General features: G+C 36.4%; 1 protein-coding gene across 14 annotated transcripts in view; it reads right to left on the bottom strand.

Annotated features, from left to right (window-relative positions):
* Positions 1–24,296, bottom strand: part of LOC126354429 (axotactin) — a 547,963-nt gene that overhangs the window by 298,816 nt on the left and 224,851 nt on the right. For all 14 annotated transcript variants that reach the window (XR_007565327.1, XR_007565328.1, XR_007565329.1 and 11 more), the window contains exons 6-11: positions 20,688–20,872; positions 12,389–12,556; positions 11,845–12,013; positions 10,369–10,484; positions 10,151–10,257; positions 788–1,097 (exon numbers count right to left, since the gene is read on the bottom strand). Coding sequence is in view for 10 of the 14 variants with exons in the window: in XM_050004068.1 (XP_049860025.1) it covers positions 788–1,097; positions 10,151–10,257; positions 10,369–10,484; positions 11,845–12,013; positions 12,389–12,556; positions 20,688–20,872 (1,055 nt within the window). In the remaining 4 variants the exon portion in view is untranslated. The remainder of the gene's footprint in view (positions 1–787; positions 1,098–10,150; positions 10,258–10,368; positions 10,485–11,844; positions 12,014–12,388; positions 12,557–20,687; positions 20,873–24,296) is intronic.

The raw sequence follows: 24,296 nt of genomic DNA, 5'->3' as shown, positions 1-24,296 counted from the left end.
AGATTGAACATGAGCATTTCCCTTCCAAACTATGCTGAAGCTTCTGACATTCCATGTGCCAACTCATAGTGTTATCCTTTCATTGGCTATTCAATCTTTTTCTCATAATCATCTCCCCGTTGGCAGCCCCCTCCCAGAGATCCAAATGGGGGCTAGTCCAGAATATATTGCAAATAGAGTGATCATTACGACACTTTTACAGTTACAGGCTGTATGTTCTGTGAATAAACATTATGTATCTTTAACACAGTGGTGTCCACTGCCTGCTGCATCCTCGTGCCTTAGAACATTGCTGACCTCTGGCCACTCCATTGCCTTCTTTGACAAGGCCATTGGCTATACCAGAAGTTTTCAGCTGCCACTGCTGAATCTATATACAGACAAATATAGGGAAGAGAAGGAGATTAAGATGTACATCCAGTTCCCATACATATTAGAAATTTGTTCTCTCTCATTTCTTTCTTTCATGTTTAACCAGACTGAACTGCAGCAATGTGTGGCAGGGAACAGCTAGAAAGTAAAATTTCGAGAGAGAGAGAGAGAGAGAGAGAGAGAGAGAGAGAGAGAGAGAGAGAGAGAGAGAGAGAGAGAGAGAGCTGTAAATACTTGTATGTGTATCAGGAAAATATCAAAATCTGAAAAGCCAGTGTGATTTCCTCATCTGTACATCACCCTTCATTCACATGCAGGTGAGTGGGTGTCTTTCCTCATTGTTTTATTCATTATCCTCATACTGGAATTACCATTATCAATATTTAAAATCTCTATTTTATCAGAGGGCACATACCTGTTTTCTTATGAAGTTCTGGTCCCCCTCCAATATAAATCTCTGGATCTATATATAAGTAATTCTTTGTTCCAGACAATTCAAATTCTTTTGCTTCAGTGTTACAATAAATTCTCACAAGGTTTTCGTTATGAATTATAGTGAGGTTATTCCAATAGTTTGCAGTGACATCATCACCCATTGTTGTAATTATTGGTTCATTTCCTAAATTTATCTCTATATGGACAACTCTGTTCTTAATGGAGACAGCAATGTAATGAATGCCTGGTTCACCACTAGCATAGAAGAGAGCTGAATCATCGAAGTAGGTCTGGAAAAGAAGGATGAATAAAACAAATCAAAACCAGCTTCATGTCATATTATTATAAATAAAATAATTTAAACTACTTATCAGTGTTTCATGGGCACTTTGAAACTACATCTAACATTTCTAAAACTGAAATACTACTACTAGAAGAATCATTTTATTAGCAGAGATTGCTGGATGGAGAATAAAAAATGAAATTTGATGTTTTTCTTATACTATAGCCGAGCACCACTAAAATTCTCTGAACAGTGACACATTTTAACATCTTTGACAGCAAGACATTCAAAGGTCATCCAAAAAGTGTGCTGGTTTCGAAATGCATAGTATATTTTTGTTTATCACTTGACCACACTGTGTGTATCACTTTGGTTTCCATAAACATTCCCAGTGTTTCTTCAATCTGAAGTTCTCACAATTCTTCATTGTGTGTCTAACAATGGAGCAGTAGGCTAATGCACAGTATGTACTAATAGTGAAAAATGTTTTATCAGAACGAGGAAAAATTGTGCATGATTTTAGGATGCAATGAAGCTATGAATGAATCAATTGTTCATAGACTTACTGTAATGTTCAATAAAACAGATTCAATAATGAGTATTTAAGTTCTGGACACCCTCGTTCTGGTTGAGCTATGCAAAAAATTGCAGTAGTTCACGATAGTGCATTAGTCTAGAGAAATTGGTTCATTGCATTCCCAAGAATTGGCCTTTGGATGTTCTTCAGTACAGCAAATTCTCTGATGTGATCTCCACTGCCACTTGTATTGAGTTTAGTTAACACAGCAGCTGAAAGAAGCTGATAATAAGAAAACATGACATTTTGTTGAATGGTTTCTCAGCAGATGACAGGTTTTCAAGGCACATTATCTTTAGTGATAAAGTGAACTTCCACTTATATGGATTTGTGAATAAATGGAAGTGCTGTATCTGGGGATAGAAAATTCTTGCAGGGTTCAAAAGAAGGAAATGCACCTGCAGCACACGACAGTTCAGTGGTTTTGGATGGGTGGCATCATTTGCCCTTATCTTTAGGATGGTGAGGTAGAACAATGGAATCCAGTACCATGGGTTGATAAGAAGTGTTCTGTGGCCTTGTTTCATTTTAATGGACATTCAAGAGTTGGAGTTTCTGCAGGACAGTGATGCTTGTCCCAATGCCTGTGAAACAACTGACTTGTTAAAATAAGCAGTTTCTGGAGTGCATCATCTCAGTTATTGGTGACCAATAATGGCCACCAAGATCATTTGACTTAAGCCCTTGTGACTATTTTTTCTTTGAGGTTATTTTAAATCACTGGTGGATGTCAATAAATCCTAAAACATCCATGAGGTAAAGGAAGAAATTCAAAATGTTGCTGGTCCAATGCAAGTGGAGTCTTGTCAGACAGTCATAGTGAATTTCATGTCAGTCCACTAGACAAGCTCATATGTCAAACATCATTTTCTATACTTGAAATGGGAAGGTATGATGAATACGTTTATGTAACTTGTTGATGTGTTTTTAAAAAATAAAGTTCATAATATGGTATGTCCAAACTGGTGCAAGTTTTGAGAGTTCCTGTGGAACAGTTCATGATTTAAGAATTGTCAACCATTGCTCTTATAATGAAAAAGTACATCACTATGATACAACAGGTAGGAGGACCCAGTATTACAAAAACTGGATATTTTTACTCATTACTGACATTGCTGTTCTGAATTATGGTACAGATGTTTATCTAACTCTTAAAACATTAAATATTGTGTAGAGTCCTTGAAAAAGTTCTGCAGTTTTGATACATTAAATTGTGAACTTTATTTTTTTTCAAAGCACATTAACAAAATACATAAATATGTTTAACACACTTTCCCATTTCAGGTATAGAAAGCAAAGTTTGACATATGACCTCTGTATAAATTCTGGTAATGATAAGTAACTACCTGGCAATGTTTAAATGAGTAGTCTTTAATGTAACATATTCACAAAAAAACACACTTGGACAAGAAACAACTAAATGGACAAAGAGTAATTAATACAGGATTATTAAAAAATATGGAACACTTATATAAACATCTTGCACAACATCTAACAGCAAAACATAGGAAAATGATTAATTCTCAATGCTCCTCCTTAATTATCTTTCTTCTCAGTTCTTCAAACACTATAAGAGTTAGTGGTTTAGTAGTACACCAGCAAGTTGACTAGAATTTTCTACATATGTTATTTTGCCAGTCATTTCAACATGTTGCTGAATGAATTTTGATCAACTTTCAGTATATTGTTACTTTTCCATCATTGGTTTTCTTCAACATTCATATGGCAACAGATTGTCAACACACAGTACACACATGGTTTGAACCTGAAATTCCAAGTTCTTATCCAAGGTGTCATACCCAACAAATATCGCTGGCTGGAGGTCAGTATTTTGCTTCAGCTGTTGAAGTTGCCACAAGATGTTGCTTTCAAGCATACTAGGCAATGGATGCTCCTACCATGATAAGAACTTTGCTGGTGGAATATATAGTTGAGATATTATCTCCATAATCAGAATCAGCATAGGCAAGCAGTGTTGAGCCTCCATCAAAGAATATACAATACTTCATGGTTCCTTTTAGATACTGAAAAATGTGTTTCACCATTTTCCAGTGATTAAACATTAGCTTACTAATAAATCTGCTTAAGGAATTAATAACAAAACTAATATCTGGATGAGATATTGTTGCAAGGTACAATGGACTCCCTACAGCTTCTTGATAGGGTTTTGTCCTTTCCAATGGCTCATCACTGACAACATTTTCTTCATCTATCACCATTCCACACTCAATAGGTGTAGAAACTGGATTTAAATCATCAAACTTAAAATATCTTAAAATTTTCTTTGTATATGTTGACTGGTTTACATAAATTCCCTGTGAACTTATTTTAATTTCCATTCCAAGGTAAGAAAATTGATTTCAAAAATCCTGTCAAATGTTATTTCAAATTTCTGAATCAGCTTGTCAAAAGCTTAAATAATGCTATCTGTTCTCCTTCCAATAACTAGCCCATCGTCAGTAAACAATGCTATAGTGATGCTTCTGAACTGAAGTTTGTGTTAGGAAAGGCACTGGAGTAGGGTAGCCCGTGCAGCTGTGTTAGCTACATTTCTATGGTGGTGTAATGGTTAGCTTACAAGTCTCAGCTGTGACACAAATTTTAATTGATTTCTTCAGCTCTTTTCATTATTGAAGATAGGATTGTTGTCAGTGTTAACAAATCATAATACCACTGCATACTTCAACAATTTTTTTTTTCAGTTGGAACTTCTTTTAGGTCATAAAACTCTTTTCAGACTGCAAACTATATTTGCACCATTGTTGAAGCCATCCTGTTGATTCATATAGATCTTTGTAGCTGCAAAACTTTAATTGATTAATAATTCACTACAGGACTAAAGTTTTCTGAAGAGTTGAGTCCTTCCTCTTTCTTGAAACCTCTTGTAACTAATATAGTTCTACAATGTCCATCATGTTTTGTACACACTATCCAGTAACAAGATAAAGAATGAAATTTTTGCTGTGCAATGGAATGTGCGCTGTTATGAAACTTCCTGGCAGATTAAAACTGGGTGCCAGACCGAGACACCGAACTTGGGACGTTTTCCTTTTGTGGGTATGAGCTCTACTAACTGAGCTCCCCAAGCATGACTCATGACCCGTCATCACAGCTTTAATTCCGCTGGTCTCAGTCTGGCACACAGTTTTAATCTTCCAGGAAGTTTCATAACAGGTTAAAGGTTTTACATGCTTTAGAAATTACACAAGACTCCCCTTTTATTAGCAATTTGTGGTAATCAGATATTGTTTTACACCAGTTTCTGTCTTTCAAGGCATCTGAAAAAGAAATATCTCAACTTTGCCTATCATTCCAAAGTTTGCAGTTTAACTGCACTGCACAGGGTTCCATTTCATAACCAGCATATCTGACAGGTTCCCTAAGGTTTCATTGGTCATGTAGTTTTGGTGGCAAGACTCTATTTTGAGTTACATAATCAGATAACATACTGCATTGTTCAGAGACACCACATAGTGAATCATAACATATCTGGTTTTTTTCTATACCCTGTTTCATTCTTCACTTTTCCTGTGAAAGTCTTTACCACTCTAGATTCTTCTTTATTTGCAAATCTTTCACTAAATACAATCTTATCAGAGATAACAATGCCCCTATCATCAGGTAGGTAGATTCTGTGACATGGTGAATCCAAATCGTATCTGACAGTTTCTTTTCATTGATTTCTTTTCAGTCTTTATTTGTGATCTTCAAACAGAACACAGCAATCACATAAAAACTTCTCGACTGATTAAAATCTATTTTCTGTTAAAATCACAATTCAGTGGGACTTTCTCCTTTTATTGAGCTTCTTTCAATTTGATTTAGTGTAAAGACTGCTCAGCTATTGGTCAACCCACAGATTATCATTCAGGTTTCATGCATATAATAGTGATTGTACTGACTCGACAACTGTGCATATTTCTCTTTCAATTCACCTGATTTGTCACGGTGTGTCTTGAAACGAAAAATTCCAAGTTCATGTAGAGGCTGTTTAGTGAGAGCATTCTCCATTGGGCCAGCCATGGTGGCCGAGCGGTTCTAGGTGCTTTAGTCCGGAACCGCGCAACTGCTACGGTCGCAGGTTCGAATCCTGCCTCGGGCATGGATGTATGTGATGTCCTTAGGTTAGTTAGGTTTAAGTAGTTATAAGTTCTAGGGGACTGATGACCTCAGATGTCCCATAGTGCTCAGAGCCATTCATTCTCAATTGGGACTCCATTTTATGATAGTAAATATTTAACTTTATTCCCAAAGTGATTTTCTATCACTTTCATTAAAATTTCTACTTTGGAAACAGATTCATCTTTCATGTCAGAAAATAAACAGTTCAGAAATGGGGAAAATCATCTTTAAACAACACAAAAATACATTACTCATTCTAACAATATGAGATTCATTTCATAGAAGTCAACATGAATTACTTCCACAGTATTTTCAGCAACCTTAGTATTTGTTAGATGAGATTTGTAATGTTTGCCATAGATACGATAAATACATACATATTCATTTCAGTCATCAATACAAACAGTGCCATTTCTATTTAGTACATGTCTAACATACACAACATTTGGAGGTCTTAATTTTTCATGCAACATTTCAATTGAGGTAACTGTCATACATTTGTTAGATTCTTTTGTATGAAACAACATTTTGTACAGATGTTGTTTGTGTCTGCCTATTGCTACAGTTTCCAGACTGTCAGCAGTTCTGAAAACTGAAATGTTTATGCATCTTTTATTCAGGACTTGGGTAATAGAAAATAAATTAGAGTTTATACAGTGGAACTTCAATTTTACATTCTCCAATTTCACATTTTTTGTCATAAATTTGTAGTCCCTGTGAAAACCCCAAAAGATCAATGCTAAAAATTTCCTGATTTTATGTTTCTTCCTAGTAAGGATTACCTCCATTGTAGGTTCTTCTTGGCATCTCACTTGACGTTGTATCGTTTTCTTCCTCCTAACATTTGATGTGACTGAACAAGTTATAAGTGGCACAATAGACAGGTGGTTCACATCATGGGTAGTGGCAGAGTTAAGGGAATATTTTAGGCCATTGTGGTGAGAGGAGATGTCTGAGAGGGAATGCTGATGTAATCCACGATCCGCGTTGCCAACACAATTTCTGTTGTTTAGATTTACCACACAATTTTGGTGGACCTACTGCTAGGTTGTGGCAGTAATGTAAAAAAAAAGGATAGTTGATGCAAAGTATTCCGGATCGAGCTAATATGTGACAAAGGGGCCAAGCTGCCACCTTTACTTGTGCCACTTATAACACACTCTCGTATTTTTGCATGTATTTCTGATGTACAGTATTCACTAACAAACTTTTTATATGATATGAATCTCAAAGAATATGGTTAGTCAGAATCAAGGAAACATCAGCTGTTTCTGACTAGTGAGCTCTTATTGGGTAGTGACTTATGTCACCAACAGCCAGTATAACTACCACACCACACTAACACATGTAAAATGAGCTCACCTGCTGGATGCATGGAGAGGGAGAGTTGTCCTTCAACTATACGAGTGAAGATATGACCGAAAGCATTTTGTGAAGTGCTGAAAATATACTTTTCGTGCAGATCATGCGCTATGGCAGGGATGTTGTGTGGAAATAGAACACAGATTTTGCAATAACACAAGACTTTCATGTTCAAATCTTACATGAAACAGTTACAACAACTAAATACACCACTCACATATATACTTTGCACCACACTCTGCAGATCACAAAGACTGGCAGTAATGATAGATGACTTTAAGCAAAACTGTTGTGCCTGAGCTGTCTTTTAAATCTACATTTTACACAGTGTACAGAAATTTATTGAGTTCACTTATAATAAGACTGCAAACATGAATAGTGGTGAGTATATAAAATGTACATCATAACAAAAGTATCAAACAATAATAGCAACGGTGACATAGCTTGCCATTAAGCAGATGACCGGATTTATGTTTATGGTTGAACAACTTAGCTGCTGTGATATTTTATATTTTTCCTTGTTACTTTATTTCAGTAATATACAGTGCATAAAATAAAAAGTACTGTGTCTCCTAACATTTATGAAAACACTTTAGCTTGTAGCTGCTGAAAATTTCTGTCTTGACTTATTCCTTTTCGCTGTAGTCCACCTCATCACATCACAGTTACAGTAATTATTTTATTTAAGTAGAACCCACCAAATGTGTAAACTTTCGTTCTTTGAAAAATAGTACCCAACATTTATCCTGTTATGCTTTGAAAATTTTGAATGTAGCAAACCTGCTGAGGACAGAGTCTACTGAAAATCACAAGTTATGATCTTCGTATTGGCTGACTCTCTGTGTGAATACAAAGGAAATATCTCTCAACAATTTTTGGTCATATCTTGTCAGAAAATAGCTCGATTTCCTTGTACCCAGATACCAATTTCAATTTTGTCATATGCTTTTACTTGCTGTTACACATCTGTGAATTTTTAACTGATAAAATTCATTACAACAAATTATTGTATGAACAATGTATTGTACTTTTAATTTTTATACAACATATTGGAGAGAATTACAATTTTTAATCATATATGCTAATTACATTTGTATTTAGAGGGGTTTTAACGTTTTCTTCAATTCTGTATTTTCCTCAATTTTGCATTTTTTAGTCTGGACTGCATGAAAACATAAAATGGATATTGCACTGTATTTGGTACGTATAAAACATTCTCCAGAATTACATCTTACCACTGTTCTCCACTCTCACTCCAGCTGCTCGTAATTTAGTGGCATTACCAATCAACACTTTGTATAGTGATTTAATTTTACATAATTTATTAACCAGCCACTCCTAAATGTCATGTTGTGCATGGTGACACAATTTTGGTGTCAAATGTTTTCTTCATTAGGTTGTAAATTTATGACATTTATATTGGCAGTAGGTAATCCAATGGTGACTTTTTTTATGTTTGTAACTTTTTGATTCGTTATGGTTGGGTTTTCATTTGTCTCATTTCTGTACAATGTTTCATGTGGACATTCCCTGGAAAAATGACCCTTTTGCTTGCAGTTGCTATGCAAATAATTTTCTCTGCAATGTGCTAATCATTTGGCATTTGTTTATTTCTGCAATGTTTCTTTACAATCCGTTTATGTCACATTTAAAATATTGAACTGTAGATTTTTTCCTGCTGACATGTTTCGACAAACTATTCTTTTAGTTTTGAGATGAAAGCATTTTGGGGCATATTTGATTGTTCTACCTAGTTTAATCTATCTTCTTCCAGATGCAAATGTTCAAATTATGTGTCAATATTTTTGTCAGATGTTGCTACATTGTCCCACAGAGCAAGGAAGTGGTGAAGTTTTTGTGGTAACATTCAAAAACTTTGGGACATAATCCAGCTCCCTTTCCCAGCCTCGCCTTTTGCCTCTAAATTTTCTGCATATTTTTGAATCTGCATGTAGTTTGAATAGCTAACATACTAGTATTGTATCTGAAGATATATCTCTGCTAACTTTCAATTGTTAAATCTGATATTTTGCCATATAGTGTTTCTAATTTTTGAACTATTTAACTGGCCAACTTGCAATTTGCTATTTTCCTGGCTATGTAGCCACTGATATTGGAACCTATAAAATCTGTGTCTCATGATCTTTCCCAATGCAAAACTTTGCATGTTGATTAAATCTCCTCTGATTGGTTTAGTTTCTTGTCCAATTACTATTGAATGCAACTTCTTTGACTTCAGTGTTATGTCTAGTTTAAATCAGAAAGAGATGTGATTGACACTTTTGTGGTGAATCTCCGACAAAAGTTCCAATTGCAAATCAAGGGAATCCAATGATAATGGATATAAATTTACTATCAGTGAACCTTAAGCATGCAACTGGCTTCCCTGGTTATACTTTTCCCAAGGATTGATGAAATAATTCCACACATCTCACTTACTTCACAGCTGATGCTATTTTTAAATATTTGCTGATATGCAATGTATCACTGACAATTTATGTGCTCCTTCATAAAAACTGATGAACAGTTGTGTATAAAATTTAATACAAGAATGTATCTAGGACCATAACCTCTTGAAAGACTTTCTTTTTAATTATAATTAACAGTTGGTGGTCTGTAAAGGTGTACACACACTTTAATATAACATATTAACATACAACATGCCTGGACAAGAAGCAACTGGCTGAGCAATGTGTAATTACTACATCATTATTTTAAAAATATGGGACATATTACAAACACATTGTACGACATATAACAACGGAACATAAAAAAAGATTAAGTCAACTATTTTGTTGGTGTATTTTGAAAACATAAAGTTCATAACGTGATGTATCAAAACCAGTGCACTTATTGAAGGATCCTACCCAATATTTCAACACTTTAGAAACACCAACCATTGCTCTTATAATGATAGTACATAAATGTGATGCAATTGAATTTATTACGAAAATTGGATATTTTTTACACATTACTGATATTGCTGGATAAATGTTTACCTTGAACTGCAGGCTAATTCGATTTGAACTTGTGTGTACCCTGTCTTTCCAGTCATACACCCTATATGAAACGTAAGATGAACCTCGAAAAGTCAATGTGGTAGCAGCTGGAAAATACATTTTCTGTCACAATTATCACAGGTATTGTTACATTTTGAAGTAACATGATAGTTAAAAAGTGTATTTTCAAAACAATAGCAGGTACATACATTACTTACTGTATATATCACACTGTTCTCCTTCATATTTAGTTCCAAAGCAATCACAAGTAAGGGTATTATAATGATTTACACACTGGCTGCCAAAAAAACAGAGGTTTTCGCGAGTCTTGCACCTTAAAAAGACAAAAGGAAATCAAGGAAATCTAATATTTTCAACAGCTTAATTTGTGTTACATGTCTGCATGAACCATAGACCATAGTTGTGGCCTCTCCCTAAGATGTGGACAAAGTTAGTTCTACAATTATATTACATTTTCTCAGGGAAAAATCTGTTGACCTTACTGACATGACTGTCTTAAGCTAACTTTTTTTAAATTTTCCCCCCTACAGTTATTTAACAATCACAGTTGTCCCAGGCAATGAAAATATAATGTTTTGTAAAATAAATTAATTTATACTTAACTATGTACAGCTCTTTCATTCTCTCTCAAGCTCTCACTCATGCACAGACCATATTATCACACATTTAGAAATTGTTCTATGCGGTAAAAGAAGATGCCTTGTCAAACACATCAGAAAGATATGATTTCAGTTTCTGTTTAAAGTTAATTTTATTATCTATTAAATGTTTTACACCACTAGTTTGATGATCAAAGATAGAGCTGAATACATCACTCCTTTCTGTGAATAAAAGATAGTGTAAGATATTTCTCATACTTTTATATTTATGAATGTTACTGTGCTTTTCTAAATGAGGTTGATTGTTGACATAACACTTCACAAAGGAGTGAACGTAAATGTACTGTTTAAAGAGCTATCTACAAGAGGTTCAAGAGCAGAGACCATATATTACTTCCCTTCCGATACTATCTGTAGTGCTTAAGTTGCAAAACTCAGACATTTAAGAAGATTTTGGAACACAACTTCCACCTCAGTTTCCTGTCGATAAAAACACCTATGAATTTAGAATATTCTGTTGTATTTTGTAATTCTTCAAGGCATTGTTGCTAGTGCTGCAGTCAGGCTTTGTGCATTACAGAACTGCATGTATGGTGTTTGATATTAGTTTAACGAATGTCCATTTGCAAGAAAATTTTATTTATATTTGAATACGTGCATTTTCAGCAAAGTGATTTCAGCCTCTTGGATACATGAAGACAAACTTATACATAACAAGTAAAAGAGCGGATCCACCATTGATTCTTAAGGCACACATGTAGTGACTGCCCCACATTCTGAAGATGCTTTTTTGTTGTGTACACTCCCTAGTTTTCTAAACAACAAATGACATTCTGCATCTTTTAGTCAGATAAGGTGAAGCACAGTTACCAGTATGAGATCTCAAATTATTTTGACAAGTCACAGGAAAAAAAAAGTTGGTAACATTATGCCATTTAAATTTTGTATAATCTGATCTGTGAATTTAAAAATGACATTCTCTGTAGAGACATCCTTTTCAAATCCAAACTAATTCTGACTAAGTATCTTACCTTGAGAGGAGTATGCAATGAATTTATGAGCATGTTCACTTACTTGTTAATGCAGCTTTCAACAACATTTTCATGTTTTGTTGCTATGAGTGGTTTAATTGGCAAGAGATCAGATGCAGCTTTGCCAGCACTCAGTATCATATCTTGGATACACCCAACAAATGACTCAATAATATATTTCACACCATGTAGTTTTTCCTCTGAGCTAAGACCTGTGGTAACATAAATTTTCTGTCAACTGGCACAAAAAGAATGATGTGCAACCAACTTAATTAATACTAAATCCATTTACATAGTCAAATGATGTAGTATTAATAAATTGTAAATCTTATATCAAAATAATATTGTTGTTTAAATAAATGTTATATTACATGGAGCAACAAACAATCTACAATACAGTGACATAGAAAAGAAAGCTAATCATGTGCCAATTGAAAGTAGAGGAAAGAAAGGCTAGGAATATATGAAATTTTGCAATGTCGATATATGATACAAACAGAAATATGCATTACATTTGTATGAACATAATCTAAACTATGAGAAATGTATAGTAAGTTACAGAAAGTAAATTGAATTACATTATTTACCTCCTATCAGAACAACAGAAGTCAAATCATTGGATACACCATAATTTGTTGCTGGATCTAAGCCTTTAATATGAGTTTCCACTAATTCCTTGTCAACTTTGGCAATAAGTCGAGTTCTGTGCACATCTATCAATACTTGAACACTGTGCCACTGGTCGTCATTCAGAGCTGCAATGTAAAAGAATTAATTTTATTAAATGTTTACAGTCACTTTATGAGATAGAGGGAGATTCAAAAAATCTCAACAAGCTCATGATAATTATGTGGTGGCCTCTTAACTTGAATTTATAAAGCAATATGAGGGATTTTATAGTGTGAAATTGATGACATGTGTTATCAATGTAAATTGCTTTGAAAGGATCACATTCTGCCACTCTCTGTCCGTCAACATCATAAGTGACATCCAAGAACCATTTCTGTTCTCCATGCAGGGTACTCCTGCTATGTAATCCTATTTTTCAAGACAATAACTGCTAGCATGCAAACATTCTTGTAAACTTTCCAGAGTACAGCATTTCTTTAAAGTCCACAAGATTTCGTTGTTCCCACAGTAAGAAGCGAAACTGGAATTAGATAGGTTGGAACAACAGCAACAGCTTTGGCCTGTTCCCATTAATCAATGGGTCTCTTCTTTAGTAGTTGTATGAAAGCCGAGTGGTACTCTACAGCAGTGTGATGACTTTAAACTGGTTGCCAACACCCAAGCAGAAGTAGATACCAGCCCCCTAATACTGCCTGATGAACTCTTTTGCAATTTAGTCGATGGCTTGTTCTTTTCGAAAATTCATGATGCAGGGGATTATTTCCAGCTTCTGTTGGCCAAGTGAGTGAAAAAATATTGATATTAAATACACCTTTTGGCCATTACCAGTATAACAGGTTGCCATTTGGGGACACAAATGAATCCTTTTTCACGACTGGTTTATAGAACAGTTGATAGCAGATATTCAGCGTGTCAACTATGTTCACAATACTCTGGTTACCAGCTGCAAAAGCAAGGTACATAAACATTTTAATGAGGTTTTTATGGCTCTGTCTGAAAAGGATCTTAAGTGCAATTTTACTTCGTGTTCAGTTTTTTCATGTGTTCATACACACTATTGCCATGCCACGATAACGGTATGTCTCCTTTTATTTCAAACAGTACTTCTCTGAGTGTGCACCTCACAATTTCACAATAGCACTCACATACAGTTATTATGCTTCCCACTTCATATGCTTTTTTTCATTCTGACTGGTATCTACAGGTCCTGCAATGTGGATCATTTGATAATTTTTGTTTATGCCAAATGTAGAACTATATTTAAGGAACATATCTGTATGAACAATGAGACTGCTTTTTGCCATCATTTACGAAGTACAAAATGAGCAACATAAAGTACTATGAAAATTTTACATGTAGCATTTGATGAAGAAATTGAAGAAATGCATGGTGAGATAAAACAAATTATTCAGATAGTTATGGGAGACAAAAATTTAATAGTCATATGGGACTAGAATTCAATAGTAGGAAAGGGGAGAGAAGGAAAAGTAGTAGTTGAATATGGACTGGGGGGAAGGAATGAAAGAGAAAGCTGCCCGGTAGAATTTTGCACAGAACATAACTTAATCACCGCTAACACTTGGTTTAAGAATCATGAAAGCAGGTTGTGTACATGGAAGAGATGTGGAGACACCAAAAGGTTTCAAATTGATTATACAATGGTAAAACAGAGATTTAGGTACTAGGTTTTAAATTGTATGACATTTCCAGGAGTAGATGTGGGCTCTGACCAGTATTTATTGGTTATGAACTGTAGATTAAAGCTGAAGAAACTGCAGAAAGGTAGGAATTTAAGAAGATGGGACCTGGATAAACGAAAGAACTAGAGGTTGTAGAGAGTTTCAGAGGGAACATTAGGGAATGATTGACAAGAACAGGGGAAAGGAAAACAGTAGAAGAAGAATGGGTAGCTTTTAGAGATTAAATAGTAAAAGCACCAGAGGATCAGGTAGGTAAAAAAGATCAGGGCTAGTAGAAATCCTTGGGTAACACAAGAGATATTGAATTTAATTAATGAAAGGAGAAAATATAAAAGTGCAGTAAATGAAGCAGATGAAAAAGAATACAAAAATTTCAAAAATGAGATCGACAGAAGCTGCAAAATGGTTTACCGAGAAAGGATAGAGGACAAATATAAGGATGTAAAAGTACACTCCTGGAAATTAAAATAAGAACACCGTGAATTCATTGTCCCAGGAAGGGGAAACTTTATTGACACATTCCTGGGGTCAGATACATCACATGATCACACTGACAGAACCACAGGCACATAGACACAGGCAACAGAGCATGCACAATGTCGGCACTAGTACAGTGTATATCCACCTTTCGCAGCAATGCAGGCTGCTATTCTCCCATGGAGACGATCGTAGAGATGCTGGATGTAGTCCTGTGGAACGGCTTGCCATCCATTTCCACCTGGCGCCTCAGTTGGATCAGCGTTCGTGCTGGACGTGCAGACCGCGTGAGACAATGCTTCATCCAGTCCCAAACATGCTCAATGGGGGACAGATCCGGAGATCTTGCTGGCCAGGGTAGTTGACTTACACCTTCTAGAGCACGTTGGGTGGCACAGGATACATGCGGACGTGCATTGTCCTGTTGGAACAGCAAGTTCCCTTGCCGGTCTAGGAATGGTAGAACGATGGGTTCGATGATGGTTTGGATGTACCGTGCACTATTCAGTGTCCCCTCGACGATCACCAGAGGTGTACGGCCAGTGTAGGAGATCGCTCCCCACACCATGATGCCGGGTGTTGGCACAGTGTGCCTCGGTCGTATGCAGTCCTGATTGTAGCACTCACCTGCACGGCGCCAAACACGCATACGGCCATCATTGGCACCAAGGCAGAAGCGACTCTCATCGCTGAAGACGACACGTCTCCATTCGTCCCTCCATTCACGCCTGTCGCGACACCACTGGAGGCGGGCTGCACGATGTTGGGGCGTGAGCGGAAGATGGCCTAACGGTGTGCGGGACCGTAGCCCAGCTTCATGGAGACAGTTGCGAATGATCCTCGCCGATACCCCAGGAGCAACAGTGTCCCTAATTTGCTCGGAAGTGGCGGTGCGGTCCCCTACGGCACTGCGTAGGATCCTACGGTCTTGGCGTGCATCCATGCGTCGCTGCGGTCCGGTCCCAGGTCGACGGGCACGTGCACCTTCCGCCAACCACTGGCAACAACATCGATGTACTGTGGAGACCTCACAATTCGGCAGTACGTCCACCCGGCCTCCCGCATGCTCACTATACGCCCTCGCTCAAAGTCTGTCAACTGCACATACAGTTCACGTCCACGCTGTCGCGGCGTGCTACCAGTGTTAAAGACTGCGATGGAGCTCCGTATGCCATGGCAAACTGGTGACACTGACGGCGGCGGTGCACAAATGCTGCGCAGCTAGCGCCATTCGACGGCCAACACCGCGGTTCCCGGTGTGTCCACTGTGCCGTGCGTGTGATCATTGCTTGTACAGCCCTCTCGCAGTGTCCAGAGCAAGTATGGTGGGTCTGACACACTGGTGTCAATGTGTTCTTTTTTCCATTTCCAGGAGTGTATATATCACTAGGGATAATATGGATGCTGCCTACAGAAAGATTAAAGAGCCCTTTGGAGAAAATACAACCATCAGTATGAATATCAAGAGCTCAGATGGTAAACCAGACCTGAGCAAAGAAGGGAAACCTGAAAGGTGGAATGGATATGTAGAGGGTCTATACAAGGGTGACATACTTGAGGGCAATATTATGGAAATGGAAGAGTATGTAGATGAAGGTGAGATGGGAGATATGATACTGAGAGTAGACGACATTCCACTGGAATTGCTGATAGCCTTGGGAGAGCCAGCCATGACCAAACTCTTCTACCTGGTGAGCAAGATATATGAGACAGGCAAACTGAACTATCAGTTTGATAAGTCATGGTTGCAAAATACTAACACAAATTCTTTACAAACGAATGGAAAAACTGGTATATGCTAAACTTGGATTCTGGAAAAATGTAGGAACACACAGGACAATACTGACCCTATGATTTATCTTAGAAGCTAGGTTAAGCAACGGCAAACCGACATTTACAGCGTTTGCAGATTTAGAGAAAGCTTTTAACAGTGTTGACTGGAATGCTCTCTTTCAAATTCTGTAGGTGGCAGGGGTAAAATACAGGGAGAAAAAGGCTATTTACAATTTGTACAGAAACCAGATGGCAGTTACAACAGCCAAGGAATATGAGAGGGAAGCAATGGTCGAAGAGGGAGTATGGCAGGGTTGTAGCCTATCCCTGATGTTATTCAATCTATATATTGAGCAAGCAGTAATGGAAACAAAAGTAAAATTTGGAGTATGAATTAAAATCCAGAGAGAAGAAATAAAAACATTGAGGTCCACTGGCAACACTGCAATTCTGTCAAAGAGAGCAAAGGGCTTGGAAGAATAGTTGAGCGGAATGAAAGGACAATATAAGATGAACATCAACAAAAGCCAAATGAGGATAATGGAATATAGTCAAATTAAATCAGGTGATGCTGAGGGAATTAGAATAGGAAATGAGAATCTGAACGTAGTAGATGAGTTTTGCTACTTGAGCAGCAAGTGTTTATGAAGAAGAGAAATTTGTTACCATCAAGTATAGATTCAAGTGTCAGGAAGTCATTTCTGAAAGTATTTGTATGGACTGTAGCCACATATGGAAGTGAAACGTGGATGATAAACAGTTTAGACAAGAAGAGAATAGAAGCTTTTGAAATGTGGTGCAACAGAAGAATGCTGAAGACTAGATGGGTAGATCACATAACTAATGAGGAGGTACTGAATAGAATTGGGGAAAAGAGGAATCTGTGGCACAACTTAACTAGAGAAAGGTTCAGTTGGTAGGACACATTCGAAGGCATCAAGGTATCACCAATTTAGTATTGGAGGGAAGCATGGAAGATAAAACTTGTAGAGGGAGACCAAGAGATGAATACACTAAGCAGATGCAGAAGGATGTAGGTTGCAGTAATTACTTGGAGATGAAGAGGCTTGCACAGACTAGAGTAGCATGGAGAGCTGCGTAAAACAAGCCTTTGGACTGAAGACCGCAACAACACAACCAAATGTAAAATTTTTTATTTTTATGTTATTTATTTATTTTCTACAAAAGTGAGATGATTTAAAGGTTTTTAAAATATAAAAAATGGCCTACCTGTTGCTGTTATTGATACAGTAGTGTTATGGACACAATTTCAATTTTTAACCAAATGTATAAAGTTTCTATACAGATTAGAGCACTTTTGAAATTATTTAAAAAAGGAAATTTTGTAACGCTTGTATGTGAGTGTCATTGTAAAACTGAGAGGCACACACTAACAGGAACTATTTGAAATATTCAGAGCCATACCAGTACTGTGGCTCAGAAACAGCAGACATGAACACATATTGAACGTCATTGGTGCCCATCAAGTACGCTCAACCACATTTGCTATATTGATCGAGTGTATGGAAATCAACTGTGCCAAGGGCAAGATTCAAAGGAAACTTGAGCATTATCTCAAATAGGCGCAACCTTCTTCTCATATAATTATAATTGGTGGTAACTTCAATATAACCTTGATATGTTGGCAAAAATACATTTTAAAAGCTGTTGGTAGGCACAAAACATTGTCCAACTTTGTACTAAATGCTTTTGCCAAAAATTATTTTGAGCAGTTAGTTTAGGAGCCAACGTGAAGTGTAAATGGATATGAAAAGATACTTGACCTCTTGGAAACAGATAATCTGGAGCAAATAGGAAGCATCATGATGGATACAGCAGTTAGTGACCACAAGGTCGTTGTAGTGAGATTGAATACTGTAACATTTAAATTCACCAAAAAAATGCAATATATATTTATTTAAAATAAGCAGATAAAAATTCACTTGGATGTCTTCCTAAAAATCAGTGTCCAATTCTTCTGAACTAAGTACACAAGTGCAGACTTGTAACCTGAATTCAAAGAAATAGTAGTATCGAAAATAGTCAAAAGATTTATATCAAATAAATTAATAGGGCATGAAAGCGAGATGCATTTAACAGTTTCCACAACAAAATTCTGTTGCAAAATCTGGCAGAAAATCCAATGAGATTCTGGTCATATGTAAAGTACACCATTGTCAAGGCATAATAAATACCTCCACTGCAAAATAGATGATAGTGCCACTAAAGTGGAGTTATTAAATATAGTTTTTTAAATTGTTCACCAAAGAAGATGAAATGAATATTCCAGAATTCAAATCAGAAACAGCTGCCAAAATTAGTGTAGCTGAACAATTCAGATCACTTAGAAAATGGAAACCTTCTGCCCAGATTGTATATTCCATGCAGAGTACACATATATAATAGTTTCATACTTATGAATTATATGCACGTACTCACTTAATGGAAGATGAATACCTAAAGACTGGAAAGTTGCACAGATCACACCAATCCTCAAGACAGGAAATAGGGGTAATAAGCTGAATTACAGAGACATATCACTAGTGTGGATTTGCAGTAGGATTTAGGAACATATGCAACACCCAAACATTATGAATACCTCAAAGAAAAGATCTAATGACAGACAGGCAGTATAGCATCCAAACATTTCGCTTGAGTGCAACACAACAAGTTCTTTACTGTGAATGAAGTAATGACAGACAGGTGTTCTCAAATTGATTCCATAATCTAACTTCTCCAAAGGCTTTCGATACTGTTCCTCACAAGCTGCTTCTTACCAAATCAGGTTCTTAAGGAGTATTGCCTTAGTTGCGCAACTGGATTTGTGGCTTCCTGTCAGAAATGTCACACTTCATAGTCACTGACAGAAAGTCACAGAGTAAAACAGAAATGATATATGTGTTTCCAAAGGAAGTTTTATAGACCCTCTGCTGTTTCTAACCATACAAATGACAATCTGAGCAGCCCTATTAGATTGTTTGGAGATGATGCTCTCATTAACCATCTAGTTAAGCTATCAAAACATCAAAACCAATAGCAAAATTGTTTAGACAAGCTATTTATACAGCACAAAAAGTGAGAATTGATCCTATATAGTGAAAAGTGTGAGCTTATTCACATGAGTACCAAAAGGAATAAGGAATCCATTTAATTTTGGTTACACAATAAATCACAAAAATCTAAGGGCTGTCAATTCAAGGAAATACCTAGAGACTGCAATTATGAACAACTTAAATTGGAATGATCAAATAAATAATGTTGTTGGGAAGGTGAACCAAGACTGCATTTTATTGGCAGAACAGCCAGAAGATGCAACAAATTTGCTAAAGACACTACTTACACTACAGATGTCTGTCATTCTTTGGGGTATTGCTGTGTGGCATGGGAGTCTTACCAGATAGGACTGATGTATGACTTAGAAAAAGTTCAGAGAAGAATAACTGTTTTTGTGTTATTGTGAAACAGGGGACAGAGTTGATGGATATGATATACAAGTTGGGATGGCAATCAAACAGAAGTGTTTTTTGTTGGAATGAGATCTTTTTTTGAAATTAAAGTCATGAACTTTCTCCTCCAAATGTGAAAATATCTGCAGAAGACCATCTAAATAGGGAGAAATGATCATCATAATAAAATAAGAGAAATCATAGTTTACACACTAAGATTTAAGTGTTCCTTTTTCCCTTACACTGTTTAAGAGTGGAACAGTAGAGAAACAGTGTGAAAGTGGTTTGACGAATCCTCTGCCAGGCACTTAAGTATGAATTTTAGAACACTCATGAAGATGTAGATGAGTTTTATTTTACCTACACCTACACTCTGCAGATCATAAAAAGGAGCGTGGAGGGAGGGGGTGCAAGATTATTTCTCACTCATTCACTGATGGCACATGGTGACACCTCACACATCTCTTGTGAATTTTTAGTGGGTGAACTGTTATTTTCGATGTTGCTTTTCTTGAAGATTTCCTCCAGAAAACAAGTTCATGGAGTGGTGGACAACCTTGTGACCATTCATACATCCATCTCTGTACACACTCTTCGCACTGTTGGAATCTTTGTCAGAGATGTTTTTGTGCCAAGTACTAATACTACACTACATAAGAAATCAAATTGTCTGCTAAATGTTGATGTACATGCTAGAATTTTCAATTTACCTGTTTAAAAGAAATTCACATAAATATATTGATAACAAAAAAGTACACTTATCAATGGCGTGGCCATCACCTATTTCTTTTCCATTGCGTTTGTTTTATATATTTAAATTTTGGACACTATGCTTGATACATTATATGAAGTGTTATTACCTTCCCCCACAGTAAGAGAGGTAGACTCCTTTCCAAAAACATGCACAACTTTCAGCTGTCCCTTTTCAACTATAACATACAGCGCATAGGGATCTAGTCCTTCTGGGCGATTCTTGACACTATGATATACCAGCAGCCCATGAGGTAATCTTGTACGAAACTGAAAGGAGATCTGACGGCAAAGCCTGAAACCAAGTTGAGAAATAATGGATAATTAACAGTTTTCTGTGACATTTGTGTAGCAGGCTGTTGCTGCTGCTGCTACAACAACAACAACAACAATAACAACAACAACTACTACTACTACTACTACTACTACTACTACTGCTACTACTACAACTACTACCACCACCACCACCAGCACCACCACCACCACATCATCACCACTACTACTGTGACTAGTTATTATGAACAGCACCAGTCACAGTAGTAGCACTAAAAGTATCAGTATCAGGTGTGTTAATAATGGTAAGAGACAGCAATTACTATTTTTGTAATATGTGCTACTACAAGGACATGCTAAAAAGCAATGTCCCCAAATTTACATGAAAATTCTTAAAGCTTTTTAAACAAAACAAATTTTATTAACATTCCGCATCTTTATTCTTCATGTCTACATACTTAATTCTTGACATAGTCACCCTGGCGATGAACACATTTCTCCCAATGAGAGACCAATTCACTGATACCATCACTGTAGAATGTTTGACTATGTTGATGGAGCCATAATCTCATTGCTGTTTACACTGCTTCATCACTATCAAAGTGAAGTCCTCAAAAGTGTTCTTTAAGTTTTGGAAATTAATGAAAATCTGAGGGGGCCAAGTCATAACTATTTGGAGGATGGTCTATGACAGTGAACCCAATGGTCTGATTGTTGCCGATGTCTCAGCACTTTCATGTGATCTGGCAGTGTCAAGCTGAAACAGGAGGTGCTCCATGTGCGAACAAACTCTTCTGCAGTTAGAAATTCAGTTACATCATGCTGTTTCTCATGCTTTGACATGGTTATGTTACATGCCACCATGTTACATGCTACTATTTGGAGCCCTCTAGTGGTAGATGGTTGCAACTTGTGTCAGTGAAGTGGGAAAGTTGACCAAGTAATGACTTGCATGACATGTAATACTTCAAGCACTACCGAGAACAGAAAAAAAAATTGAAGGCGTTATTTTTCCCCACAACCTCTCAAAATACTAAATGTAAAACATCAATTATTCATGTAAATAAAGAGGAAGGCAGTAATTATCTTGACTGAATTGCTGTTAATGTAGCTCGTCTTAGCCTTACTTTGGTTTGTGTGGATGACCACGGAAACAAGGACAATAAAAGCATAAAAGACAATGGATACTTAGCACTGAGTCTCCACAGAAAATTACCTAGTGCAGGCTGAGAACATCTTAAGTGCATATTTCCTGTAACCAGAAAACTAAGGTAGTTAGGTAATATTGCTACTATTCAGTGTGGTATAAAAAAATGTGTATTTCACAATGTCTTATTCTTGGCTTTGCAATGCACCCATAAGATAACGTCTCTGACTTCAAGCTGTGAAGGTGAACATATTTTGAAAACTCATAATTTTCTAGTATGTATTTATAATTAAATGATTTCATTGCTACAGCTGGACCAATAAACAGTGCAAGGCATGGTTATTGGTTGCTTATTAGCCAGAGAATTTACTGTGAACAGCTATGTTTTTTTTTCCTTTAATGATGCCTTGTATGGCAGTTTGATGTTTTTATTTTTATCTTTGGTCTGTTTTGTATATATATCACTGAATAAATAGTGTTGATAATCTGTGTTCCTGGAAATAAGATGTCCAAAAATTTCATTCTTTCAAGCCGACTTTTTTAAGTAGGGTAAACAAACAGTTTTGGGCTGAAGCCCTTACTACTCTCATTTATCTGAAGAACTGATCTCCAATAAAAGCTATTCAAAATGATACTCCTGAAGAATTAGAGTGGTCACCAAATAAATATGTCAGTTATGAATCTTTGGGTGTCGACTACTTCTACAGGTACTGAAAGAAAAATGAATGAAGTTAGAAAACAAATCGAAGAAAATTACCTTTGTTGGCTATTGCTATGATTGTAAAGCATACAATTCAAATTCACAACAGACAATTGTGAAGGTTGTTGATGTGCAATTCATAAAAAATTCAAAATGCAACAGGAAAAAGCATCATGGACAGTAATCTGCTGGCCTATACCAACACAAGCAGCTCTCAAGCGGTGGCAGCTCATGTCAACAGAAATGCAATTTATCTCAAACTGGCACAAAGTTATACTTAGCAGAGAGTGAATGGCAACATAGATAGGGACACCGATCACTCAGACACAGAACTTGTGCAGTCAGAAATCAGAAAAACATCACATTAAAGAAAATCGAATCCCAACTGTTTTAATGATGATTTTACTTATTTTGCAAGTATTTTTGAGCCACATTTGTATAAAGAAGCAATGTATCGTCATGATTGCAAAAATGAAAGAAAGCCTTAAATGATGAACATATGTCATTACTTGAAAATGAGACTTGGACTTTAATTTACCGTCAGACAGAAAGGCACAAATTCAAAATGAGTATTCAAACACAAAGAAATGTCAGATGATGAAATTTAACATTATAAGGCTCATTTTGTTGCAAAATGTTATTCCCAGATAATAAGAGTTGGCTTTGATAACACATTCTTGCCTGTTGTTTATCATTGTTTGCTTCGCACACCGTTAGCTCTCATAGCTGGATTTGATCCGACAATGGACACAAGGATGTTCAAACTGTAATCCCAATGATTTTAACAATGACTTTCTTTGTTTTAGTAGTATTTCTGGACCAATACCATATAAACTCATATAAAGAAGCAACAAATCTTGATGATTGTAAAACATGGAAGGGAGCATTAAATGATGAATACAAATCATAGTTGAAAATGAGACTGACTGATTTACCAACAGGCATAATGACATTCAATTCAAAATGATTATTCAAACTCAAAGAAATGTAAGATGGTGAAACTGAACTTAATATGGCCATTTTGTCGCAAAATGCTATTTCCCAGATAGCAAGTTTTTGCCCATTGTTAGTCATCATTTCATATGCTGTTAGCCTTAAGAAGCTATTTTTTGGTCTAAAGCAGGTGTCACATGCTTAGTATCAGATGCTGGATGTAACATTACATAAAATGAACCCAAAGAAGTCAGAATATAATCACTGAATTTACTACAGAGCTGAGAAGCGAAATATAGTCACTCTGGCCATTTATGTAGATGACTTGATAATCTTCTCTAATAGAAATAATCAGGTGGAAGAAAGAAATAATGAATCAATTTACAATGAGAGTTCTTGGTGAACTCAGCTGGTGTCCTGGCATCGGAATTAAAATGAAACATTGGGCGATTAGCATCATCAAAGCAAAAATGTGCATGAAACACACTCAAGGTATTTGGATTGGAAGATTGGAATCCAGTTGCTTATCCAGTCAAATCTGACTTAACTCTGCAAAAATGCAAAGAAAACTTGTTCAATGAGGAAGAACTTGTATTACATCATATTCCTTACCAGAAGTAATTCTGTCACTCATATATTGCCCTCAATGAAAAAGACTAGGCGTTG

Source organism: Schistocerca gregaria, chromosome 3 (genome assembly GCF_023897955.1).
Source record: "Schistocerca gregaria isolate iqSchGreg1 chromosome 3, iqSchGreg1.2, whole genome shotgun sequence".
Taxonomy (NCBI): Eukaryota; Metazoa; Arthropoda; class Insecta; order Orthoptera; family Acrididae; genus Schistocerca; species Schistocerca gregaria.
This window is presented reverse-complemented; position numbering and strand designations above follow the sequence as displayed.